We start from the raw sequence: 17,413 nt of genomic DNA on the forward strand, positions 1-17,413 counted from the left end.
GGGATTTCTTGTGTGGTGCCTCCTTGGTAGTTTCCGAATCTACGGCCTTTGCGATGCATCGTTTGGCCTTTTTGGATTTCAAGAATCCCCGATTCATGGTAGTATCTGATAGAGAGGCTTTAAATGGGATGGCGGTCTTAAAGGGTCATGATTCTGCGGCACTCGCAGAGTCGGACGAAGACTGAAGAGGCGGGCGGGCGACAATCATTAGGAAAGAAAAGTGAACTATGTAGTTGAAGGCAAAAGAAAGCTGATTGAAGCTCGCTTTTTCAAGCCAGGACACGCGTTTCAGAAGTCCAGACGTGCAACGTGTGAACGATATGGATCAAGTTGGTACTCGGAATGAGTTCTCGGGTAAAGCACAGCTAATTATAAATCAGATAAATCATGATGCAACACACCAATTCAATAAACTATGGCGTGACTACGGCTGTATATGGATACCTAGAAGTACTGCGCGTGAGCCATAGTACTGGCTATGGATGCGAGCAACCCTCGAACTCGCAGAGCCTTCAAACCACACCATGCCAGTGCAAAAGATGGTATCTTTCGTTCTGGCATGGTGTGCTCTACACATCTTCATGATGCTGTCGGACCCACTGAACCAAACACGCGCAGACTACAACGAACTTGGGATTATCTAGGACACGACACCAACCTGTGTACAATATTTTATAGCCAGCAACAAATATCACCGCACTTTATATATCTGAACCACAGTCTCTCCAACTGCCGTTGTCTCAGCATTCTGTCTTACAGAATAATGGATCTCCACATCAAGTTCGCGAGAGTTAGTAGCGCTTTTCTTGCAGTAGAACGACCCCGTCACGATGGTGCCTGCATTCATTAAGTCTGAGACGGATGCCAAGTGGAAATGTGCAACATACCGTCTTCTGCATGGATTGGATCCCTTAATAGGAAGATGGTTTGTTTCCAATGCGTCGGCTGGCTACGGGGCCCAGTGCTGAAGCTCGTCACTCTTTTATCCTCCTTTTGCTTGAGACCAGGACCCACACTTGCACGGCGCTGCGGGGGTGGTTTCCCGCCCACAGGCCATACCTCAGCGAGCGTTACATCACCCTCTTTCGTCACTCTGACGGGCACTTCAGGAGGAACTGGTTCGCCCGTCGTCGTGAAGAACGTGTCAAAGTACAACACGAATGCGTGTATTTTGGTGCGTTTTGGGGTAGTTGAGACGAGGGTGAATTGGGAAGTAAAGTCGAGTTGACGGGTTGTGATGTCTTTTAGGTGGAGGTCCTTGAGGAGAAAAGGTTCGCTTGCCATTGATTCGGGCCCGACGACGTCAACGATGGCTTCCTCGTAAACATCGTTTGCCATGACAGATAAATCAAAACCTGTGGAGTACTTATCAATCATGCAATACGATGTGATTAACAAATACGCACCGTAAACATCACTCCAGAATCCTACGCGATCCTTCAAGATTTCACTACCTTCACAGAGCCCGAACATGATCCTGCACTGGCTCGGAGCCATCACGCCTCCTTCTGGTTTCAAGAATCTGTCGCGTGCTTGCAGCACAGAGTCGAGCATGGACTCGTAGAGCAACGCGTAGCCCATCCATTCGGAGATGATGATATCGACGTGCTCGACATCATCTGGAAGGGAGATCTCTTCGATTTTTCCGCGAATGACGCTACACTTCCGTGTTCAATCATGCGAAGCGGACGTGAAAAATTGGGAGATGGTTCTTACGTGATGACGTTTTCTAGCCCGTTGGCTCTAACGATCTGTTCAGCCTTCTCAGCAATGTCGCTTGCATCGACTGCGTAAACATGCTTTGCCCCTGACTTAGCGGCAAGGAGGGAAAGGATTCCGGTGCCACATCCGACATCGAGTACGACAGCATCGCGGAATAGAATGGGGTTTGTGAGGATGAACGACGCGTAGGTAGAAGTGCGGACTTTGTCCTGGATCATAACAGCGTGGATGTCTTTTTACAACATATGAGGTCTCTCAACGCGAGCATTGCGAAAATCACGCACCGTTTTCGCAATAGCTGGAGAAATAATGGGTGTCATCATCTCGCGGGGACGGTCCTGCTGATGAAGGACCCGGTTCGTTGATGATCTCTGCGAAACGCCCCGCGTCAAACTGTTGACCGACGAGGGAGCGGTATTCCGCCATGTCCCGATGAGCCTGTGCGAGCTTCCTTTCAAGGAGTTGCATCTGCCGGAGCGCTTTCGGTAGATCAGCGGGTGGTGCTGGGGGTTGGTCGGTGGTGGAGAGGTCTTCATCATCAGACCAGTCGTCCATTTCCAGTTCTTTGGATGATTGAGCATCGTATGAAAGACCAAGGTGATATAAGGATACGCACGGAGTAGCGGATCATCTTCAATCTGTGGGATCAGGTACTCGTCTGAAGAGAAGAAAGACTCCGCCCCTGTTAGGTTTCCGATGTCCTCTGGCGTGGGTGCCTGAAGCTGTCTGTCAATACGCGACGCGTGAGGGGTCGAATAAAAACCGCACATGTTTTCTGATGAAGTTGATTACCCGTATGCGCTGGTGAAGGTCCAGTTCTAGGCTCGATCGTCACTGATTGAAAATTCACGACAAGTAGACACTAACCCAGTTTCGCGCTTATGGTGCGCAAGTCAAAGTTATGGACATCCTTATCGTGCGCACGAGCAGCAGCAGCCGAAGGAAAAGCCTTGTCCTCGAAGAGTGACCGGCAAGACTGATTTTGCGCTTGATCCGATACCCAATCGTCGAAGTTGTTGTCTTCCTCGGCGTATTCTGAGTCTGATTCCGACGATACTGATTGATCGTCTACGTCCTCCCCTGTTGTATGGATCGTGGCTGCGGCAAAACGTATGGTCATAGTTTTTATGGTTGAATCTAGGCAGACGCCGGAAGGAAAGGAGGACTCAAAACTATCCGATTACCGATATTACAGGAGGCAATTTGCCTGATACAAGTCCATACGGGTATAAGACGGACTCAAGACAGAGAGCAAAAAATCATTGACAGTCACATGAATCAGGTTTATACGATCACATGAAGTCCTCTTCGATAGCTTTTCCGGTAAGCTTCGGTACATCAGGATCCTCCTCGACTTGGAATAATAAATCGTACGAGCGGGCAGCCTTCTCCGCTTCTCTAGCCTTGGTCAGCTCTGCTTCAGCTTTTTTCTGCATGCTAAGATTAGCGCTTGATTTAAGGGCGAGTAAATGTAAAGCGAACGTTTTGAGCAGCTGTAGCTCTCTTCTCTGCGTTCTCTTTCTTGATGCGGTCTACGCGCTCTTGCTCATGATCTACGACCTTCTCGACTTTTGTCTTGTTGAGGCGGTTTACGATCATATTTTCTCTCTTTTGGATGTGAACTGAGGGGGTATTAGCAACAAAAAAGGGTGGATAAGGATTTTGAAAACCTCTTTTGACCTGCAGATCAACGATATTCAGTCGGCGACGAAGATCAAGAGATGGAGGACGCACGCACTTGTTTGTCACTGTGAAATGACACCTGACCGACAGCCATGTCTCCGGATTTCTGGTATGAACATCTTCAGGTGGGCACCCAGTGCGAGGATTGTGGTAGGCCCACCTTGAGGTTACTTCCCAGAGTATAAATAATGGTGAGGTTGTCTTTCTTATTTCCTATACGTCCAAGGTCGATCACCAGGCGATTAATGATCTGAATGTGCTCACGAACCTTCGATCGAATTAGCTTTTACTAGCTGCGCACAATCGGTCAAAAGCGCCTGAGGAATATTGTCCCAGGTCATGGTTGGTGGCATGCGAAGATAGACATGCGCTGAAGACAATTTGTCGACGTGGAACCAGACATCCTGAGGCCAAGCATATTTAATCAGATCTTCGTCTGATCTAAGATGGTGAACTTCAGTTGTATCGTGTGATGGATGTTGCTGGGCTCACTCTCGACTTTGTCCTTGCCCATGTAAACTATTGCTGGCGGATCGGCCGCTTTGCCAGAAATAAGCATGACTGCAAAATATGAATGAAAAACTTACCAGTGGATGTGAAGAAGAGGACCATTGTGTTCGTGAGCTGCCGCAGGCAGGAGGACTATTTGGAAAACGATGAAGGAGCGTGGGAAATGTCGGGTGCTGCCCTTGCACGCGAACCACGACGAGCGCTTACTTACCACCAGTGAGCCATCCACCATACGCAAGCTTGCCTTCCACTGTCTGCTTTGCATCGCTGTTCTGACTGTTTATATCAACGCTTACAGTATCTCATTTGTATGTTTTTATTTTATTTTTTTATTGAGAGTCTTCTCTGATTCTTTCACAGAGTCAATTGCCTGTTACTTTGAAGATATATTCTCAATCAAAATGCAACCCGTTCCAAATCGGTTAGGACTTGGTCTGCGTCCACCTTTGCCATCATACGGCCAGGGGCCCTCAATGTCGGCTCTCGCACAGCAGCAACAAATGCTTCATCAGGGATTTGTCCCTCCTCAAGCACAGAAGCTCACCTCCCTATTCGTCGGTTCAATATCAGGTGGTGTCACCGATAGCTTTCTGAACAGACTTCTTGTGGTAAGAACCAATTATCCAATCCATCTCATGTCAATTTCTTACACCGGCTTACCAGGCGTGTGGCCCCGTCAAGTCCTTTAAACGCCTCATCACCCCAGCGAACAAGCCGCAGGGTTTTGGATTTGCTGAGTTCGAAGATCCTGACTCTGCCTTACGATGTCTTGCTCTTTTGCAGGGTGTTGAGTTGCCGGCACTCGAGGATGGGTGCGCGAACAAGAAATTGCTGGTGCGTCGTGCTTTTCGTCTATTTCTCCCTTCAAGCCTACGTCGAATGTCCAGATCAAAGCCGATGAAAAGACTAAGCTTTTTCTCGATGCCTACTCTGCACAAAAAATGAAAACCGACGTATGTGTTCCCTACTCTCCTTACCTGACAGTCGATGAGTTAACGAACGACGCGCTTAGGCTGACGAAGTAATGGTGCAACAAGCAAAAATAAAGGTTGATGAATTAGTAGCCGAGATCAATCAGCAATCACAAGAAGCAGCCAACAGCGGTCTTCTCGACAAAGAAAAATACGTCATTCCCCCACATCTTCACGATCTTCAAGAAGCAGATCTTCCTGAGACGCAGCGTGGTCTTGTCATATCTGAAATTGCCCAGTTTCGTGAACGAGCCGCAAAGCGGGAGCGGGAAAAGTTGCGTGACGTTCGTGACGCCATGCCTCAGCTTGCGCCTACCCCGAGCGGACCCAAAGTCCGCGAGTGGGGAAAACCACAAACCCCACAGTCACCACAAGGTGCTCCTGGTAAATCTGCTCCCCGCGGAAAGGATGCTCAAGGATACAACAAACCTGTGGGGTTTGTAAAAGCTGAGGATGGCGCTGCTGCAATGGGGTCTGATGATCGGAATATACCAGGCAAGAGCGCAAAGACAGATGAGGAACTTGAAAAGGACCGCAAGGAAGCCAGACGACGAGACGAGGAGGTTTCTTTCCGTGACGTGAGTCACACTAGCTATTTTGTATGATGCAGAATCGTCATGCTAACCTTTACGATTCAGCGCGAACGTCGCTACGAGCCTCGAGAGCGCACCCGCATAGCAGCTCTAGAACGTTCGATAGCCCGTCAGACTGCCATCAAAGAGGCAGAAGAACGTGATCGTGTCGAGATGCAAGGTCGTCTGGATGTTTGGGATGACGACGAAAGTGATGAACAGTTTTACATGGACAGGTGCGTTCATAAGTTTATGCCCCGTAAGTCCGCTTACAGTGTATGTTAGAGCGCGGTGGAGACAGACTCGTTCCCGTAGGCTTGCTGCTGAGGAAGCTACGGATGCCGAGTCCCGCAGTTATGAAGAACGTGAGACAGAGAATCTTCGTGTCGAGTCTGAGAAATTCCTCGCACGCCAGATGGAAGACATGCAAGCTCTTGCCGAAGAGCAGCGGAAAGCAGGCATGCTTCTGGATGACGGTGCGCCAGTCAAGCTTAGCGTGTCACTGAACCCCCCGCCTGTCAAGGCAGAACCTATTCCCAAGGACACGAAACCAGCTGTGTTTGGGCAGGAAGAGGAGGAGGAAGAGAGCATCAAGAAGCGGAAGGTGCCGCTCGTCAAACTTGACTTCAGCGCCACCGAGGGCGAGAAGGCCAAAGAACGCCTCCAGATGATCAAGGAGTCTGTGCCCCACAATAAGGAAGTGTTGTACAAGGCAAAAGTCAGGTGGGATGGTGTTTCAGATGTAAGGATTGGGTTTTTCGTGTCCAAGCTGCCTGCTAATAAGGTGCCATAGCCAATGATTGACCGCAAGTTGGAGCCGTTGATACGACGCCAAATGGTCAACTATCTTGGGGAACTAGAGGATGACGACCTCGTCATGTTTGTTGTGGAGCACCTCAAGGATCACAAGGGACCTCAGAAGCTTATAGAAGGGCTGGAGCCGGTGCGCCTTATATATGATTCGTCTATGTGCGATTTATTGACTTGCCATCTCTGGACAGGTTTTGGAAGAAGAGGCGCAAGAATTCACCATCAGCATCTGGAGACAAATCATCTTCGAGAGCATGGCATACGGCGAAGGCCTACACACAGAAAAGCTGATGGTCGATTGAACAGAGGGGTGGGCTTTTTCACGCTGGGGTTGCTCTGCTCAGGAGGGCAGGTGCGTTGTAGCATTAATATCATGTCTGCTGAGGTGTATGAGCTCCGAGAAGCACCTACACTAGCGCCAGATGAGGATTCGGGATAGCGATAGCGTGATAGGCTGCGGAAGGGCTAACAACGGTGCATCCGTAAGTACGTCATTGACCTATTCTTGTGACGAATGATACTTCTTTCTGAGCGTACCTGTATCAATCATTCGGCGAAGACCTTTGGGATGTTTCAAAAAAGCGCACGTTGCACATGGCACCTTGCTGTTGAGTTCTCAAGCCCTGCTTTGCCCGTCGGAGCCATTAATTGACGAGGGAATGAATAATGAGTTATGCGCCTAGACTTGATTATTTTCGCTGTCGCCATCAAGGTACCATTGTTGAACGAGCGCTCCTTTTGAGGCACTCCTTGGTAGCCCTCGACTCGTTGAGTTTTGCCCTTTCCTTGATGTTGTCGGTCTCGTTGACCCGATCTAAGCCGCCTGCCCCCGACCGCAGTCAAACGTTATTTTCGACCGTGGCTGTCAAGATTTTCTTCAACTTCTTTTCTACTTCTTTTTTTGTAGCTTTATTAGTGAACGTGACATCCGTTCCAACGTTCGGCTGCGTGCTTGACGTTGTTGCTGTCGCCATCGGTTTTACGTTGAGGTATTTTCAGGTACGTCCACGTGGTTGATTCTGTGCTGACCATGTGGGTGGATTTGGTGAAGCGCTCTGTATTTCATGAGCGCTCAGGGTCTGCTGGGTAGTTAGTACGGTGATCTGCTGGACGAATACTAGCCGCTAGCGTGACATTGATCATGAATGATTAATTTACATGTCATGGGCGTGAACCATGGGCCATTATCTGATTATGTTATGTATTGCGGCGTTATGTGGCCTCCACGCCACCATGTTACAAGTGACTCGTTGTCAGCATCCTACGTAGCCCACGGATCAGCGAACGAATTCAATATTCAGCCTCCATCTCGTGAAATCTATCACCCGCCGATGACTCGGACCAGAGTCATCCTGGTCTGTTCTGAATTCAATGTTTCACGTCGGTTTGACGGTGAACATAGAGAAAGGCGATGAGAACGTACGTGTTGTTCATGTGGCTCCAAGCTCAGTGGGAGATATTGGTATTAATAAGTTCGCAAGACGCCCAAGTCAGCAGACCTCGGCCAAGGCAACTGCTGATCCATATCTGAATCAACAATTACAACAATTACCAGGATTTGTAAATGTTTTTGTGGCCAGGGTAGCAAATGGACTCGGAGCGCCTATAAAAGGTCTCATGCGCTGGCGACTACTAGTCTACGCCGTGTCGTGGCAAGCCTCAAGAGGTCCTAGTAATTACAAGACCCATCTGGTGGTACTCGAGCCTCTGGTGACCAGGACATACATATCCCGCACTCATAATGGTGTCGAGCTTGAAGGCTGCGGTCGTCGTCAGCCTTCTTCATAATGCATTGGCAGCTGCCACCACCGCCACTACCACTGCGCTTGGAACTGCGGTGCCAACGCTGACCATTTCGACGGCGGTGGCTAGTCCTAGCGCATCACTGGGTGCGACTCTGCCTTCGCAGGCACCACTACCCCCAACCCAAGGATGGTGCATTGGTCAAATATTTTGCGCTGGTTCAGTACGTTCTGATTTGCTTTGAAGTTTGCAACCCATTACTAACCCTCGCCCAGTTGCTACAGACAGTTAACATTGCTCAAGTATACTCTGACCCGAAGACGTTCGTGGACAAGCCAACCAGCAAGTCTTCCCAGCAAGTTCTTGCAGATTTCAGCAACTTCAACGTGTCGACGGTTACCGAAGGCCAGATCGTGAATTTCGTTGATACTGATTTCCTTGGAGAAGGACTTGAACTGGAGGCTGCCGCTCTCACGAACTTCAATCCTACTCCAGCGTTCCTCAACAATGTTACGGACCCCTTGTTAAAGGCGTTTGCGCAAACCGTCCATGACTACTGGACTCAGCTGGCCCGGAATACCAACCAGTCTGCTCTTTGTAGCGAATACCCCAGCGGCACGTGCGAGAGCTCGTTGATTCCCCTGAACCATACTTTCGTGATCCCCGGTGGTCGCTTTAGAGAACAATGTTTGTGTTTCTCTGCATCTCTGTGTTGGCAGATATCGATGATATCTCCTGGCTCTTGACAGATTATTGGGATAGCTATTGGATTATTCAGGGTCTGCTTCAGTCAGAGTTATATTCAACTGTAAACGCGACTTTGCAAAATTTCATGGATGAGATCGAGGGCTTCGGTTTCATTCCGAACGGTGGTCGTATCTATTGTAAGCAGACTGTTATGAACGAGTCAGTGCATCTCATTGTTGGTGGTATAGACTTGAACCGCTCACAACCACCTCTCTTTATTCATGTGAGTTCTGATTGGAATTCTTTGATGTGCTCATGGCATTAAGTCGCAACACAGATGGTATACGACTATGTTAACGTGACTGGTGATACCTCAATCCTACAACGTGCTCTTCCTTTGGCTGAGGTCAGTAGCTTACTATGTCTATGTAGTATGGATTCTGAATATCTGTCAAGGCTGAGCTTGCTTGGTGGGCGAATAATCGTACTATCGAGGTTACGAGCCCATACACCAACCAGTCTTACATGATGGCACACTATGCGGTCAACAACACTGCTCCTCGGCCCGAATCCTACCTCACTGGTAGGTTGTCATACTAAATCCGAATCTCATTCTTTCTCAACGTGCCCATATCTAGATTATCTGACCGTTAACGACCCGACACTTTCTACGCCTCTTACAGATACTCAGGCTGCCGACCTTTACAGCGAGCTCGCATCTGGCGCTGAGACTGGATGGGATTACAGTTCACGCTTTGAGGCTATCCCACAACTTGGCAACCCTGGCCTGCGCTCGCTCAATGTGAAGAACAACATCCCAATTTGTCTTAACAGTATTCTGTGTATGTTAACCTGTTTTGTTGTGCGTTTTTGGTTGATGGGAACTCTGGGATAACAGACAAGGCAAGAGTACTTCTTGCTGGCCTCTATGGCACGTCCAACCAGACTGCGTCTAGCACCCACCTCCAAGTTGCTGCCGGCATTCGTGCGGGTATCCTCGACCTCCTCTGGGACCCGGTCAAGCTCGCTTTTTACGACTTCAACCTGACTTCGAATGCACGCAATGACATATTTACGACCGCAACTTTCTATCCTGTTTGGAACGGCATCATCCCAAACGAAGTCCTTGCATCCCAATCCAACGCATTTGGTTACTTTGCAGCGGTCAATTTGGTGGTGAACAAGTACAATGGCACAGTTCCGGTTACTTTTGTTGATTGGACTGGCTTGCAATGGTAACTCTACGCCTTTTCTGCGTGGATCCTCTGACATGTGTATTACAGGGACGCCCCGAACTCCTGGCCCCCACACCAGTACATCATCATGCAAGCACTTCGGGCTATTCCGTCTAATCTTACCACCAATGGGCTGCCTACACCCAGTTCAAGCCAGTCTACATATGATCTCGTTCCGGCAGGCCAGCTTGCATTTACGGAAGCTCAGCTTCCTGGTCAACCTTTCAGCGGAGCACAAGCCAATCAGAATGCGACCGCAACTGGTCCAGCCGCAGACATCAACAAGTTAGACGGTACTGTTGTCAACGGCGGAAATGCCACTGCGGGCGAAGGGTGGAGAGACACGCTTCAGCGCGAGATGGCTAACAGATATTATACAAGCGTGCTCTGCAGTTGGTAAGTGGGGTGCGCCTGTTCTCATGAAACGATGTTGAGGCTTCGTCAGGCATGCCACTGGCGGTTCGATTCCGGGATTGTTGCCCCAGCTCCCAGCCAGTGAATTAAATCTGACCGGCAGTATTGGTAACACCGGTAACGTTCGTCATTCTCAATCTGATCCGCAGGCCACACACTCACGTGCGATGCAGATGTTTGAGAAGTTTTCCAACCTCAATGTCGACTCTTCCGGATATGGCGGCGAATACACCGTTCAAGCTGGATTTGGATGGACGAATGGTGTGCTCCTTTGGGTTGCCTCTACATACGGCGAGCAGCTCGTCGCTCCGCAGTGCCCAGCACTCGTCGCTGCTGCTGCTACTACCACGAGTGCGGCTGTCGGTCTACAGGCATCGTTCGGGGCCGTTATCACTGCTGTAGTGATATCTTTTATGGCATCTGCTTTCTTATTGTAAACGTTGCAGGTGTCAGTTGTTGGCTCCGAGGTTCAAAAGCTCACGTACATAGAGTATGGCAAAAACCTGTCATCCCAGTACGTACACTGTTGTTGTTCTCTCTTTTGCGGTGTATAGAAATGTATTGTAATTCTTGCTGGTAGCTGCGTGTGCATTGCAGTGTCACCGATTGAGATTGCCCCAACGCCCGTTAGGAGGAGAGGCAAACCTGTGCTGAAAAGAAGATCGGCAGGACTAGTAGCTTGTGATTGAGAAATAGGTACGAGGAGCGAGGCTGAGGTATAGAATATAATGGGGAGGGCAGCTTGACACCAGGGCACCATTGAGGTCGCTCTATCCACGAGGTACAGTTGAAGGACCAGAAAAGAGTTGGATGGAAACCGAGACTCCAAGGTTAGTGAGGAGCGCAATGAGACGCCAGTGGCGGCGCCCATGTACGAAGCCTGTGGACTTGGTGCATGATGTGATGGTACAGTTCGGTACCAACATCCTTGTCTAAATTGTTTTTTGAGTGATCTTTGAATTTTGAACCTTCGTGAGTGAATGTGGATGGCGCTAGAAGCACTGAGGGGAGGTGAAATGTTACTGACATATCTTCCAAATCCTCTATTAATCGCGGACTTTGGTGGGCTGGAGATGTATATAGATCTCACCATAATCATTTTTGTGTGTCCAGTGTCTATTAGATGGTATACCTTTTTTGAAGGTCAACTTTTCAATGTACAATGTACATGGTCTCCGCGTCTCGAGAACACAGGGATCAGTAGAGGGCGGGGAGCGATTGAACTATTTTAGAACTGACGCCTAAGAGGCACGGGTTATCACCTAAGCAAGGCGCCTGAATACAGCATGCGAAACAGCATATCTAGCAGGTATGCTCATTACCTCCACTACGTCCCCAATCGTCGGCATGCTGCCAGTGAACAAAACGGCCGATTCAAGCACGGCAGCGAAACAGAGAGAGACGGACCAAGGACTTCTGTCAGACCCATCAGAACTTATTGCTCCCCTGAAGCGCTCTGAAAATCCGCCGGCTTATGGTGCACAGCACCGGCAGGATGCACTTTGGAAAGGTGAGCGAGCACATTGTGAAACCAATTGACCGACTCAACATCGAGCAGGAGGGAATGAGGCGCTCCCTCCTATGTGGACAGAGTCCAGACCCCATGATGACGTGCCACTTTATCATGACGAAGCACTCCTCAGCATGTATGCAATGCACAGACCATTACCAGGAGTGCGACTAGGTGAGCAACGAAAGTGCGACGAGAGCGAGGAACTCAGGATCGAGCGTAGATAATCCCTGGACGCTCATTTCTGGATGCGAATGGCACATCACACCGCACGGTCGGTCCTACTTCGTCAACCACAACACTCGGACCACATCGTGGAAGAAGCCAACGCCAGAACGTACAGAAGGGAGTTTGATGCCAGAGTGTATCATCAAATGCGACAACTGGTGCAACACCACCCTTGCCTGCTTGAGCACCAGCGGCAATATAATGAGTACCTCGGACGATGGTTCAATTCACCAGTGGACAAGAGATGGAAAGCCAGTAGGAAAGGCTTGTGATGGTGATGGAAACCTGGTAGACGCAATGATGATGTCTGTGGATGAAACAATGGTCGTGTGTGGAAGCTCAGATGGCAGGATACGGCTGTGGAATATAAAGGAGGGGAGCGTGGTCGGTAACCCGTGGGAGGGGAATAATGGCAAATGTGTGAGGTGCCTTGATTGGTCTCCGAATGGGTTGGAGGTAGCAGGTGCATTGGAGGACGGCACCATACTACGATGGAACCCGGCCACTGGCAGACAAATTGCACCACCGATAACGACTGGTGATGAAAAGGTGTGGACAGTCAAATACTCTCCACAAGGCGACCAATTCGCGAGCGGCGGTCAGGACAACATGATCCGGGTGTGGTCAAAGGATGGCGAGCTGCTTATCGAGATAAAGGGACATGACAAGTGGGTGTCATCGTTATGTTGGTCCAAGGATGGGGCATACATCTTCTCAGCCTCAAATGATTTCACCATCCGAAAATGGCAATCGATCGGGCTCAGGTAAATTGCCGCATCACTGCCGCAACTTGCCGCACCCTACCGCACCACTGTCGCACCCATACCAAATCATAAGTACTACACTTATTTTCGGCCTGCACTGTTCTCGTGCACCAAATAAATGAACTAGGAGTGTTTCTCGTCCGACTCCTTAATTATCCACTTCACACTAATGCATTTGAGAGTCTGAATTCAGAGAACGATTTTGAGCATGTTGCGGCACGGATGCGGTACTGGGTGCGGCAGCTTCCAATCAAGGTGAGTCTTAGTATACTGTATATATATGAGACACTAACATTCAGACTGTCTACAGCACCCACCTCGCAACGGCCTGTCTCCCTTGACAAGCTCCATATTACCATGTGCACGTCGCACCACCCCTCAATGGCACAGCCACTAATATCGAGGGATGGGCATCGATCTTTGCAGTATCACGCTTATCATTGCATCTTGAGCGAGACTCGATGTTTGCCTGAATGCTGTTGTTATACAGCCCTAGTCGTAAGGATGATTTTGGTACGTTAAAGGACTTAAATTCGTGAATTCTGCTGATTGCATCATTGTATCTTCCAGAGTTTTATCCGTCAATTATTTCGGCGCGGGACGCCATGCGAGCGTGATACAACACAACCCAATACCACGGGTGTGACCCATAGTGCCAAGGAAGGTGCGTGACCTAATGGCTGCTCAGAGACCGGGCATCCTGAATCATGGCCTCCAGCCTCCGGTTGTAATCGCACAGAAACTGTGACTGCGCAATCTCTCACTGATACTCCCAATGAACATGTTCGTGTTGATGGTAAGCATTTTTCAGCCCTTCTCTTTCACTACGCCAATTCTTTATCTGATGACTTCAGTTACCGTCCGTGTTTTTGACACGCAAAATCAAAGGCTCGAGTCGCAGCACTATACCTCGAATGCTCACACCACTCCGACTGTACAAAAACCACCCGCCCCATCACAGCTCGCACTTGCCAACCAACCACCACCAAATGAGGCGCGAGATCAGCCTCATGGAAATGTGCGATTTCCTATTGACGAGCCACATGGACGAAAGGCTACGCACACCTTTGCTGTCTCTGAACCAAGGGCACCTAAACCTCAGCCCCAGGTACCTACCAGTGGTAATACCGAGTGGGATGTCTGGCCTGACGGCCACATTGTGCGCACCTACTCGCATGAAGATGCCAAACGGCCCGAGGTCAACAATTTCCACGTCCACTGGGCTTGTGAGGGCGTAGGTGCTCCTCGACATAAAGGCTCACTCGATGCGTTACAGTGGCAAGACGGTGTGCGTAGTCGTAGACGTTGCCACGGTGTAATTATATGCACCAACCATGAATCCAAGGGTGGATCATGTGCCATTGTCATCCGCCCTACAACGACGAAGAAACTCATTACGAGGCAGCTTGAGACAACATGCTCGTGTGGTGCCATGCTCGTCCATAATCACTGCGGTATAATTTACGACCTTTTCAAATTTGCGGGCGGTGTGTGCTTCGTTCATCGTGGCTTTCACAACCACCTTCGCCCACCGCGACGATTGCATCTGACGAGAGTGGAATCGGATCTCTTCCAGCAAGTCATCGAGGAGCACCCCCGCATGGGCGCAACACAGCTTTTGATGGGCCGCCCAGGCATCAATGGACCCCCATTCTTTAGTCCAGGCACCAGTCATTTCATTGCTCGTTATGCCACTCCCGACAAACGCATCTATGACTACGACGGGATAAAGTTTGGTGGTTATGCGACATTGGATAGGAAGGCAAAAACAACCACCCACGTCGCAGGCACACATCGCCTGATATCCCCACCCCCTCGATTCAACACTTGCGCTGTGATTTACCATCTTCGTGGAGGGACCGAAGCTCAACGATACTTTTCACGACACCAGATGGCATTAGCCCAGCAGATGTTGAACATCGAGTTTGTCAACGCACATAATGGCAGCCAGTTGACTGATAGCGAACTGTCAATACCCCGGGAAATTCAATTGCACGGTGACATTCTCCCGATTCCGTCAGATGAGCGGTTCTGGGCCCTGGATCAAACAAACTCGTCAAAATATGTGGACTATGTATCTCACAAACCCACCGTGGAAAGTTCATTGCCCCCCCCACCGATTTCACAGCCGAGACCACCGAAACGAAAGAGGGTACAGTTGAATGTCCTAGATAGCGATGATGATGAAATCCAGGAGGTCAAACCACCACCTCTATCCCAAGAATACGAGTTCTACTGTCGGTGTGGAAGCCGGGAACATGGAGATCTCCAGCAAGAGAGCGAAGTGGCAATTCAGTGTGATAACTGCGAGCGCTGGTCTCACGTAGCTTGCCAGAGGGATGGTCGGGCAAGTAACTTGACAAAAAAGCAGTCATTTTACTGTGATGCTCCTGACTGTGCGCCATATAGTGACCGTGTATCACTCTCGCAAATTAGACGGCCTGAGCGGTGAGTTTCTTTATTTGTTGCATCGAGATTCACAATGTTATATCGTCGTAGTATTTCCCGCCACGTCACGATTCCTATGGTGAAGCGCTTGTTGTAAGTTTGCCTAGATATTTATATAGTGAACGGGAACTCATCAATTATATGCAGACCAGGGAAGGGGGCACTAGCACGCCATGGCAAATACTGGTATCCTGTCAGGATAAAGTCATGTCAGCGTGTGTCTGGAAGTCTGAGGACATCGTTCACCGTCAAATGGTGGAGGCACTGTTCTTTCAAACTCGGTACCACTCAACCTCCAGGTGAGGTTGGCGAGGGAGATATAGTTGATGCTCTCTATGGAGATCGTAAACGTCGCCGCATGATCCGGGTGTGTAACTCTTGTGGGTATATGTCAGACTTTAACATATTCAAAAACCATAGCTCGGGAAATGGACTCACGCTCACGAAGTTCCCCAGCATGAGGATGTCATTGCAAACTTTAGGAATATACCCTACAGCATTAATATCGACGAAGCATTGGCTCCTCACACTCAACTCCTTACAGATATTCTTGAGCAGCCGGATCCTGTGAAAATGCGCGACACAGTCCCAGTTCTTGGATATCTCGCTGACCTGTCAGAGAAATCAGGTCGTAGGCACACTACAGTCCCGTATTGCGGTGATCTGTCACTCACGGACTGTGCTCATATTGCAAACTGGATTTACCGAAATGTCCCTGGTGCAGCTGAACGAATTATCAATTGGCTAAACTGTGCTACATATGCACATGCTTGCACTATCGTAGTTTCGAAGCGCAAGAAAAACTTACTCCAGGAGCCAGCCGAAAATATCCTCATTGAACGTCGCTCGTCAGGACCTGGCATGGACTCAGTTCCTACTCCGGAAGAGCGAGAAAACGCGATTCTCCAGGCTGCCTGGCTTGACCTCCAACTCAGCTATGATCTGACCTCGATGGACATAGACGTCGACTTGGAGTGTCTTGGCATACTGGAACAGCGGATGTTCGAGCTCTCGTTGGCTGCAGGAGCTGCAGGAAATGAACAATGGGGCAAAGATGCTGGTGCACACCAAGAGCGATGGAATCCCTATGAGGGCCTCCCTGAGCACTGGAATCATGGCGACCGAGATTCATACGCACCGGAATTTGAAGGAGAAGTAGACGTGCGTCATCATCGCTTTTCATCGCGGATCAGTCTGACATGGTTCGACTAATAGTGCGGACCGAACTTTAGCGAGGGAAGTGAGCCTGACATAGTTAAGAAAGAGAAACACACCAAAAAAACCAAACCGCGGCCACGACCAAGGAAGATACACAAGGCTTCATAGGCTGGGGCCTCGTAGCAGTAGTTTGTACTCTGAAATGAACGAGACTCAGTTTGCAAGGACAAAAGGCCACACAAATATGACATACATACCTTAAAGCCCCGGTATCCGTTTGCACAGGTTGCTGCAGAACGTGGTCGAGGAGATGTGTGACAGTGAAGTCAGGCAAGGCATGCAACCAGCAAAGACAGGTGTTGAATGATAAGCGGAGGCATCGAGGTGCCAAACCTGACAGGCGCGAGCCTGTGTGAGGGGTCGTTGAGTCTTCTCACCAAGTTTCGCGCAGCTGCTCATAACGGTGCTGCAAGTGGACTTGATAAGAAGGGTGGTTTGGTGTCGGTGCAGTGGTGCGGTAGTGCACAGCCACTGCCGCACCACTGCCGCACCACTACCGCATCACTGCCGCACCCATCAAGTACATATATCACTGTAGTACCACTGTTAGCCCTACACAAACACCTGGAATATTGTATTACTTATTCTTAAATCATATTTCAGACAGTTGCGTACGACATAGACGCATTTAAGAGGCATATAAGACATTGTTGAGTAGGGTGCAGCAGGGTGCGGCACAGATGCGGCAATTTCCTAAGGCCCCAATCGATCGACGGGAAAGAACTCGTCGTTTTTCAGGGTCATACCAACTTTGTTGAATCCAAAGTTTGTCTCTCTCCCGATGGATGCCATCTTGTTAGCGCATCATTTGACTACTCAGTTCGCATCTGGGACCTCAAAACGAATCAGCAACTTGGAGACCCACTTTGGCACGACGACCAAGTCTTAGTTATTGCCA

General features: G+C 49.5%; 6 protein-coding genes across 6 annotated transcripts; 4 read left to right on the top strand and 2 right to left on the bottom strand.

Moving 5' to 3' along the window:
- Positions 1-422: 422 nt before the first annotated feature.
- On the bottom strand, positions 423-2,876 carry DEU56DRAFT_823825 (S-adenosyl-L-methionine-dependent methyltransferase). The gene is made up of 8 exons (XM_041354227.1): positions 2,590-2,876; positions 2,491-2,540; positions 2,339-2,438; positions 2,007-2,285; positions 1,717-1,954; positions 1,407-1,657; positions 888-1,355; positions 423-837 (listed from the first exon to the last, which is right to left on the bottom strand). Exons 1-8 carry the CDS (start codon positions 2,840-2,842, stop codon positions 692-694), a joined length of 1,785 nt encoding a protein of 594 aa, XP_041204753.1. The 5' UTR covers positions 2,843-2,876; the 3' UTR covers positions 423-691.
- Positions 2,877-4,063, bottom strand: DEU56DRAFT_974015 (cytoplasmic protein). The gene is made up of 7 exons (XM_041359533.1): positions 3,993-4,063; positions 3,898-3,945; positions 3,674-3,841; positions 3,566-3,618; positions 3,461-3,511; positions 3,205-3,402; positions 2,877-3,152 (listed from the first exon to the last, which is right to left on the bottom strand). The coding sequence occupies exons 1-7, from the start codon at positions 4,015-4,017 to the stop codon at positions 3,015-3,017; spliced, it is 681 nt and encodes a 226-aa protein (XP_041204754.1). The 5' UTR covers positions 4,018-4,063; the 3' UTR covers positions 2,877-3,014.
- A 253-nt stretch (positions 4,064-4,316) lies between these two features.
- DEU56DRAFT_743385 (uncharacterized protein) lies at positions 4,317-6,570 on the top strand (the record flags this gene model as incomplete). The annotated part of the gene is made up of 8 exons (XM_041349005.1): positions 4,317-4,523; positions 4,579-4,749; positions 4,803-4,868; positions 4,928-5,464; positions 5,525-5,694; positions 5,744-6,200; positions 6,252-6,401; positions 6,460-6,570. 8 exons carry the CDS (start codon positions 4,317-4,319, stop codon positions 6,568-6,570), a joined length of 1,869 nt encoding a protein of 622 aa, XP_041204755.1.
- Positions 6,571-7,562: 992 nt separating this feature from the next.
- On the top strand, positions 7,563-10,800 carry DEU56DRAFT_562659 (glycoside hydrolase family 37 protein). Its single transcript, XM_041346824.1, has 12 exons — positions 7,563-7,687; positions 7,750-8,234; positions 8,287-8,698; positions 8,761-8,895; positions 8,947-8,981; positions 9,036-9,104; positions 9,155-9,281; positions 9,337-9,540; positions 9,597-9,933; positions 9,982-10,329; positions 10,379-10,469; positions 10,521-10,800. The coding sequence occupies exons 2-12, from the start codon at positions 8,010-8,012 to the stop codon at positions 10,782-10,784; spliced, it is 2,247 nt and encodes a 748-aa protein (XP_041204756.1). The 5' UTR covers positions 7,563-7,687; positions 7,750-8,009; the 3' UTR covers positions 10,785-10,800.
- Positions 10,801-13,081: 2,281 nt separating this feature from the next.
- On the top strand, positions 13,082-14,483 carry DEU56DRAFT_823857 (uncharacterized protein; the record flags this gene model as incomplete). Its single annotated transcript, XM_041354228.1, has 4 exons — positions 13,082-13,362; positions 13,420-13,513; positions 13,568-13,645; positions 13,704-14,483. Coding segments are annotated over exons 1-4 (1,108 nt in total), but the record flags the coding sequence as incomplete, so codon positions are not given.
- A 275-nt stretch (positions 14,484-14,758) lies between these two features.
- Positions 14,759-16,509, top strand: DEU56DRAFT_743370 (uncharacterized protein; the record flags this gene model as incomplete). The annotated part of the gene is made up of 4 exons (XM_041349004.1): positions 14,759-15,263; positions 15,396-15,664; positions 15,718-16,138; positions 16,190-16,509. 4 exons carry the CDS (start codon positions 14,759-14,761, stop codon positions 16,507-16,509), a joined length of 1,515 nt encoding a protein of 504 aa, XP_041204758.1.
- Between the last annotated feature and the right edge of the window lie 904 nt (positions 16,510-17,413).

This window comes from Suillus clintonianus (assembly GCF_016758775.1).
Source record: "Suillus clintonianus strain FC179 chromosome Unknown DEU56scaffold_83, whole genome shotgun sequence".
In the NCBI taxonomy this organism is placed as follows: Eukaryota; Fungi; Basidiomycota; class Agaricomycetes; order Boletales; family Suillaceae; genus Suillus; species Suillus clintonianus.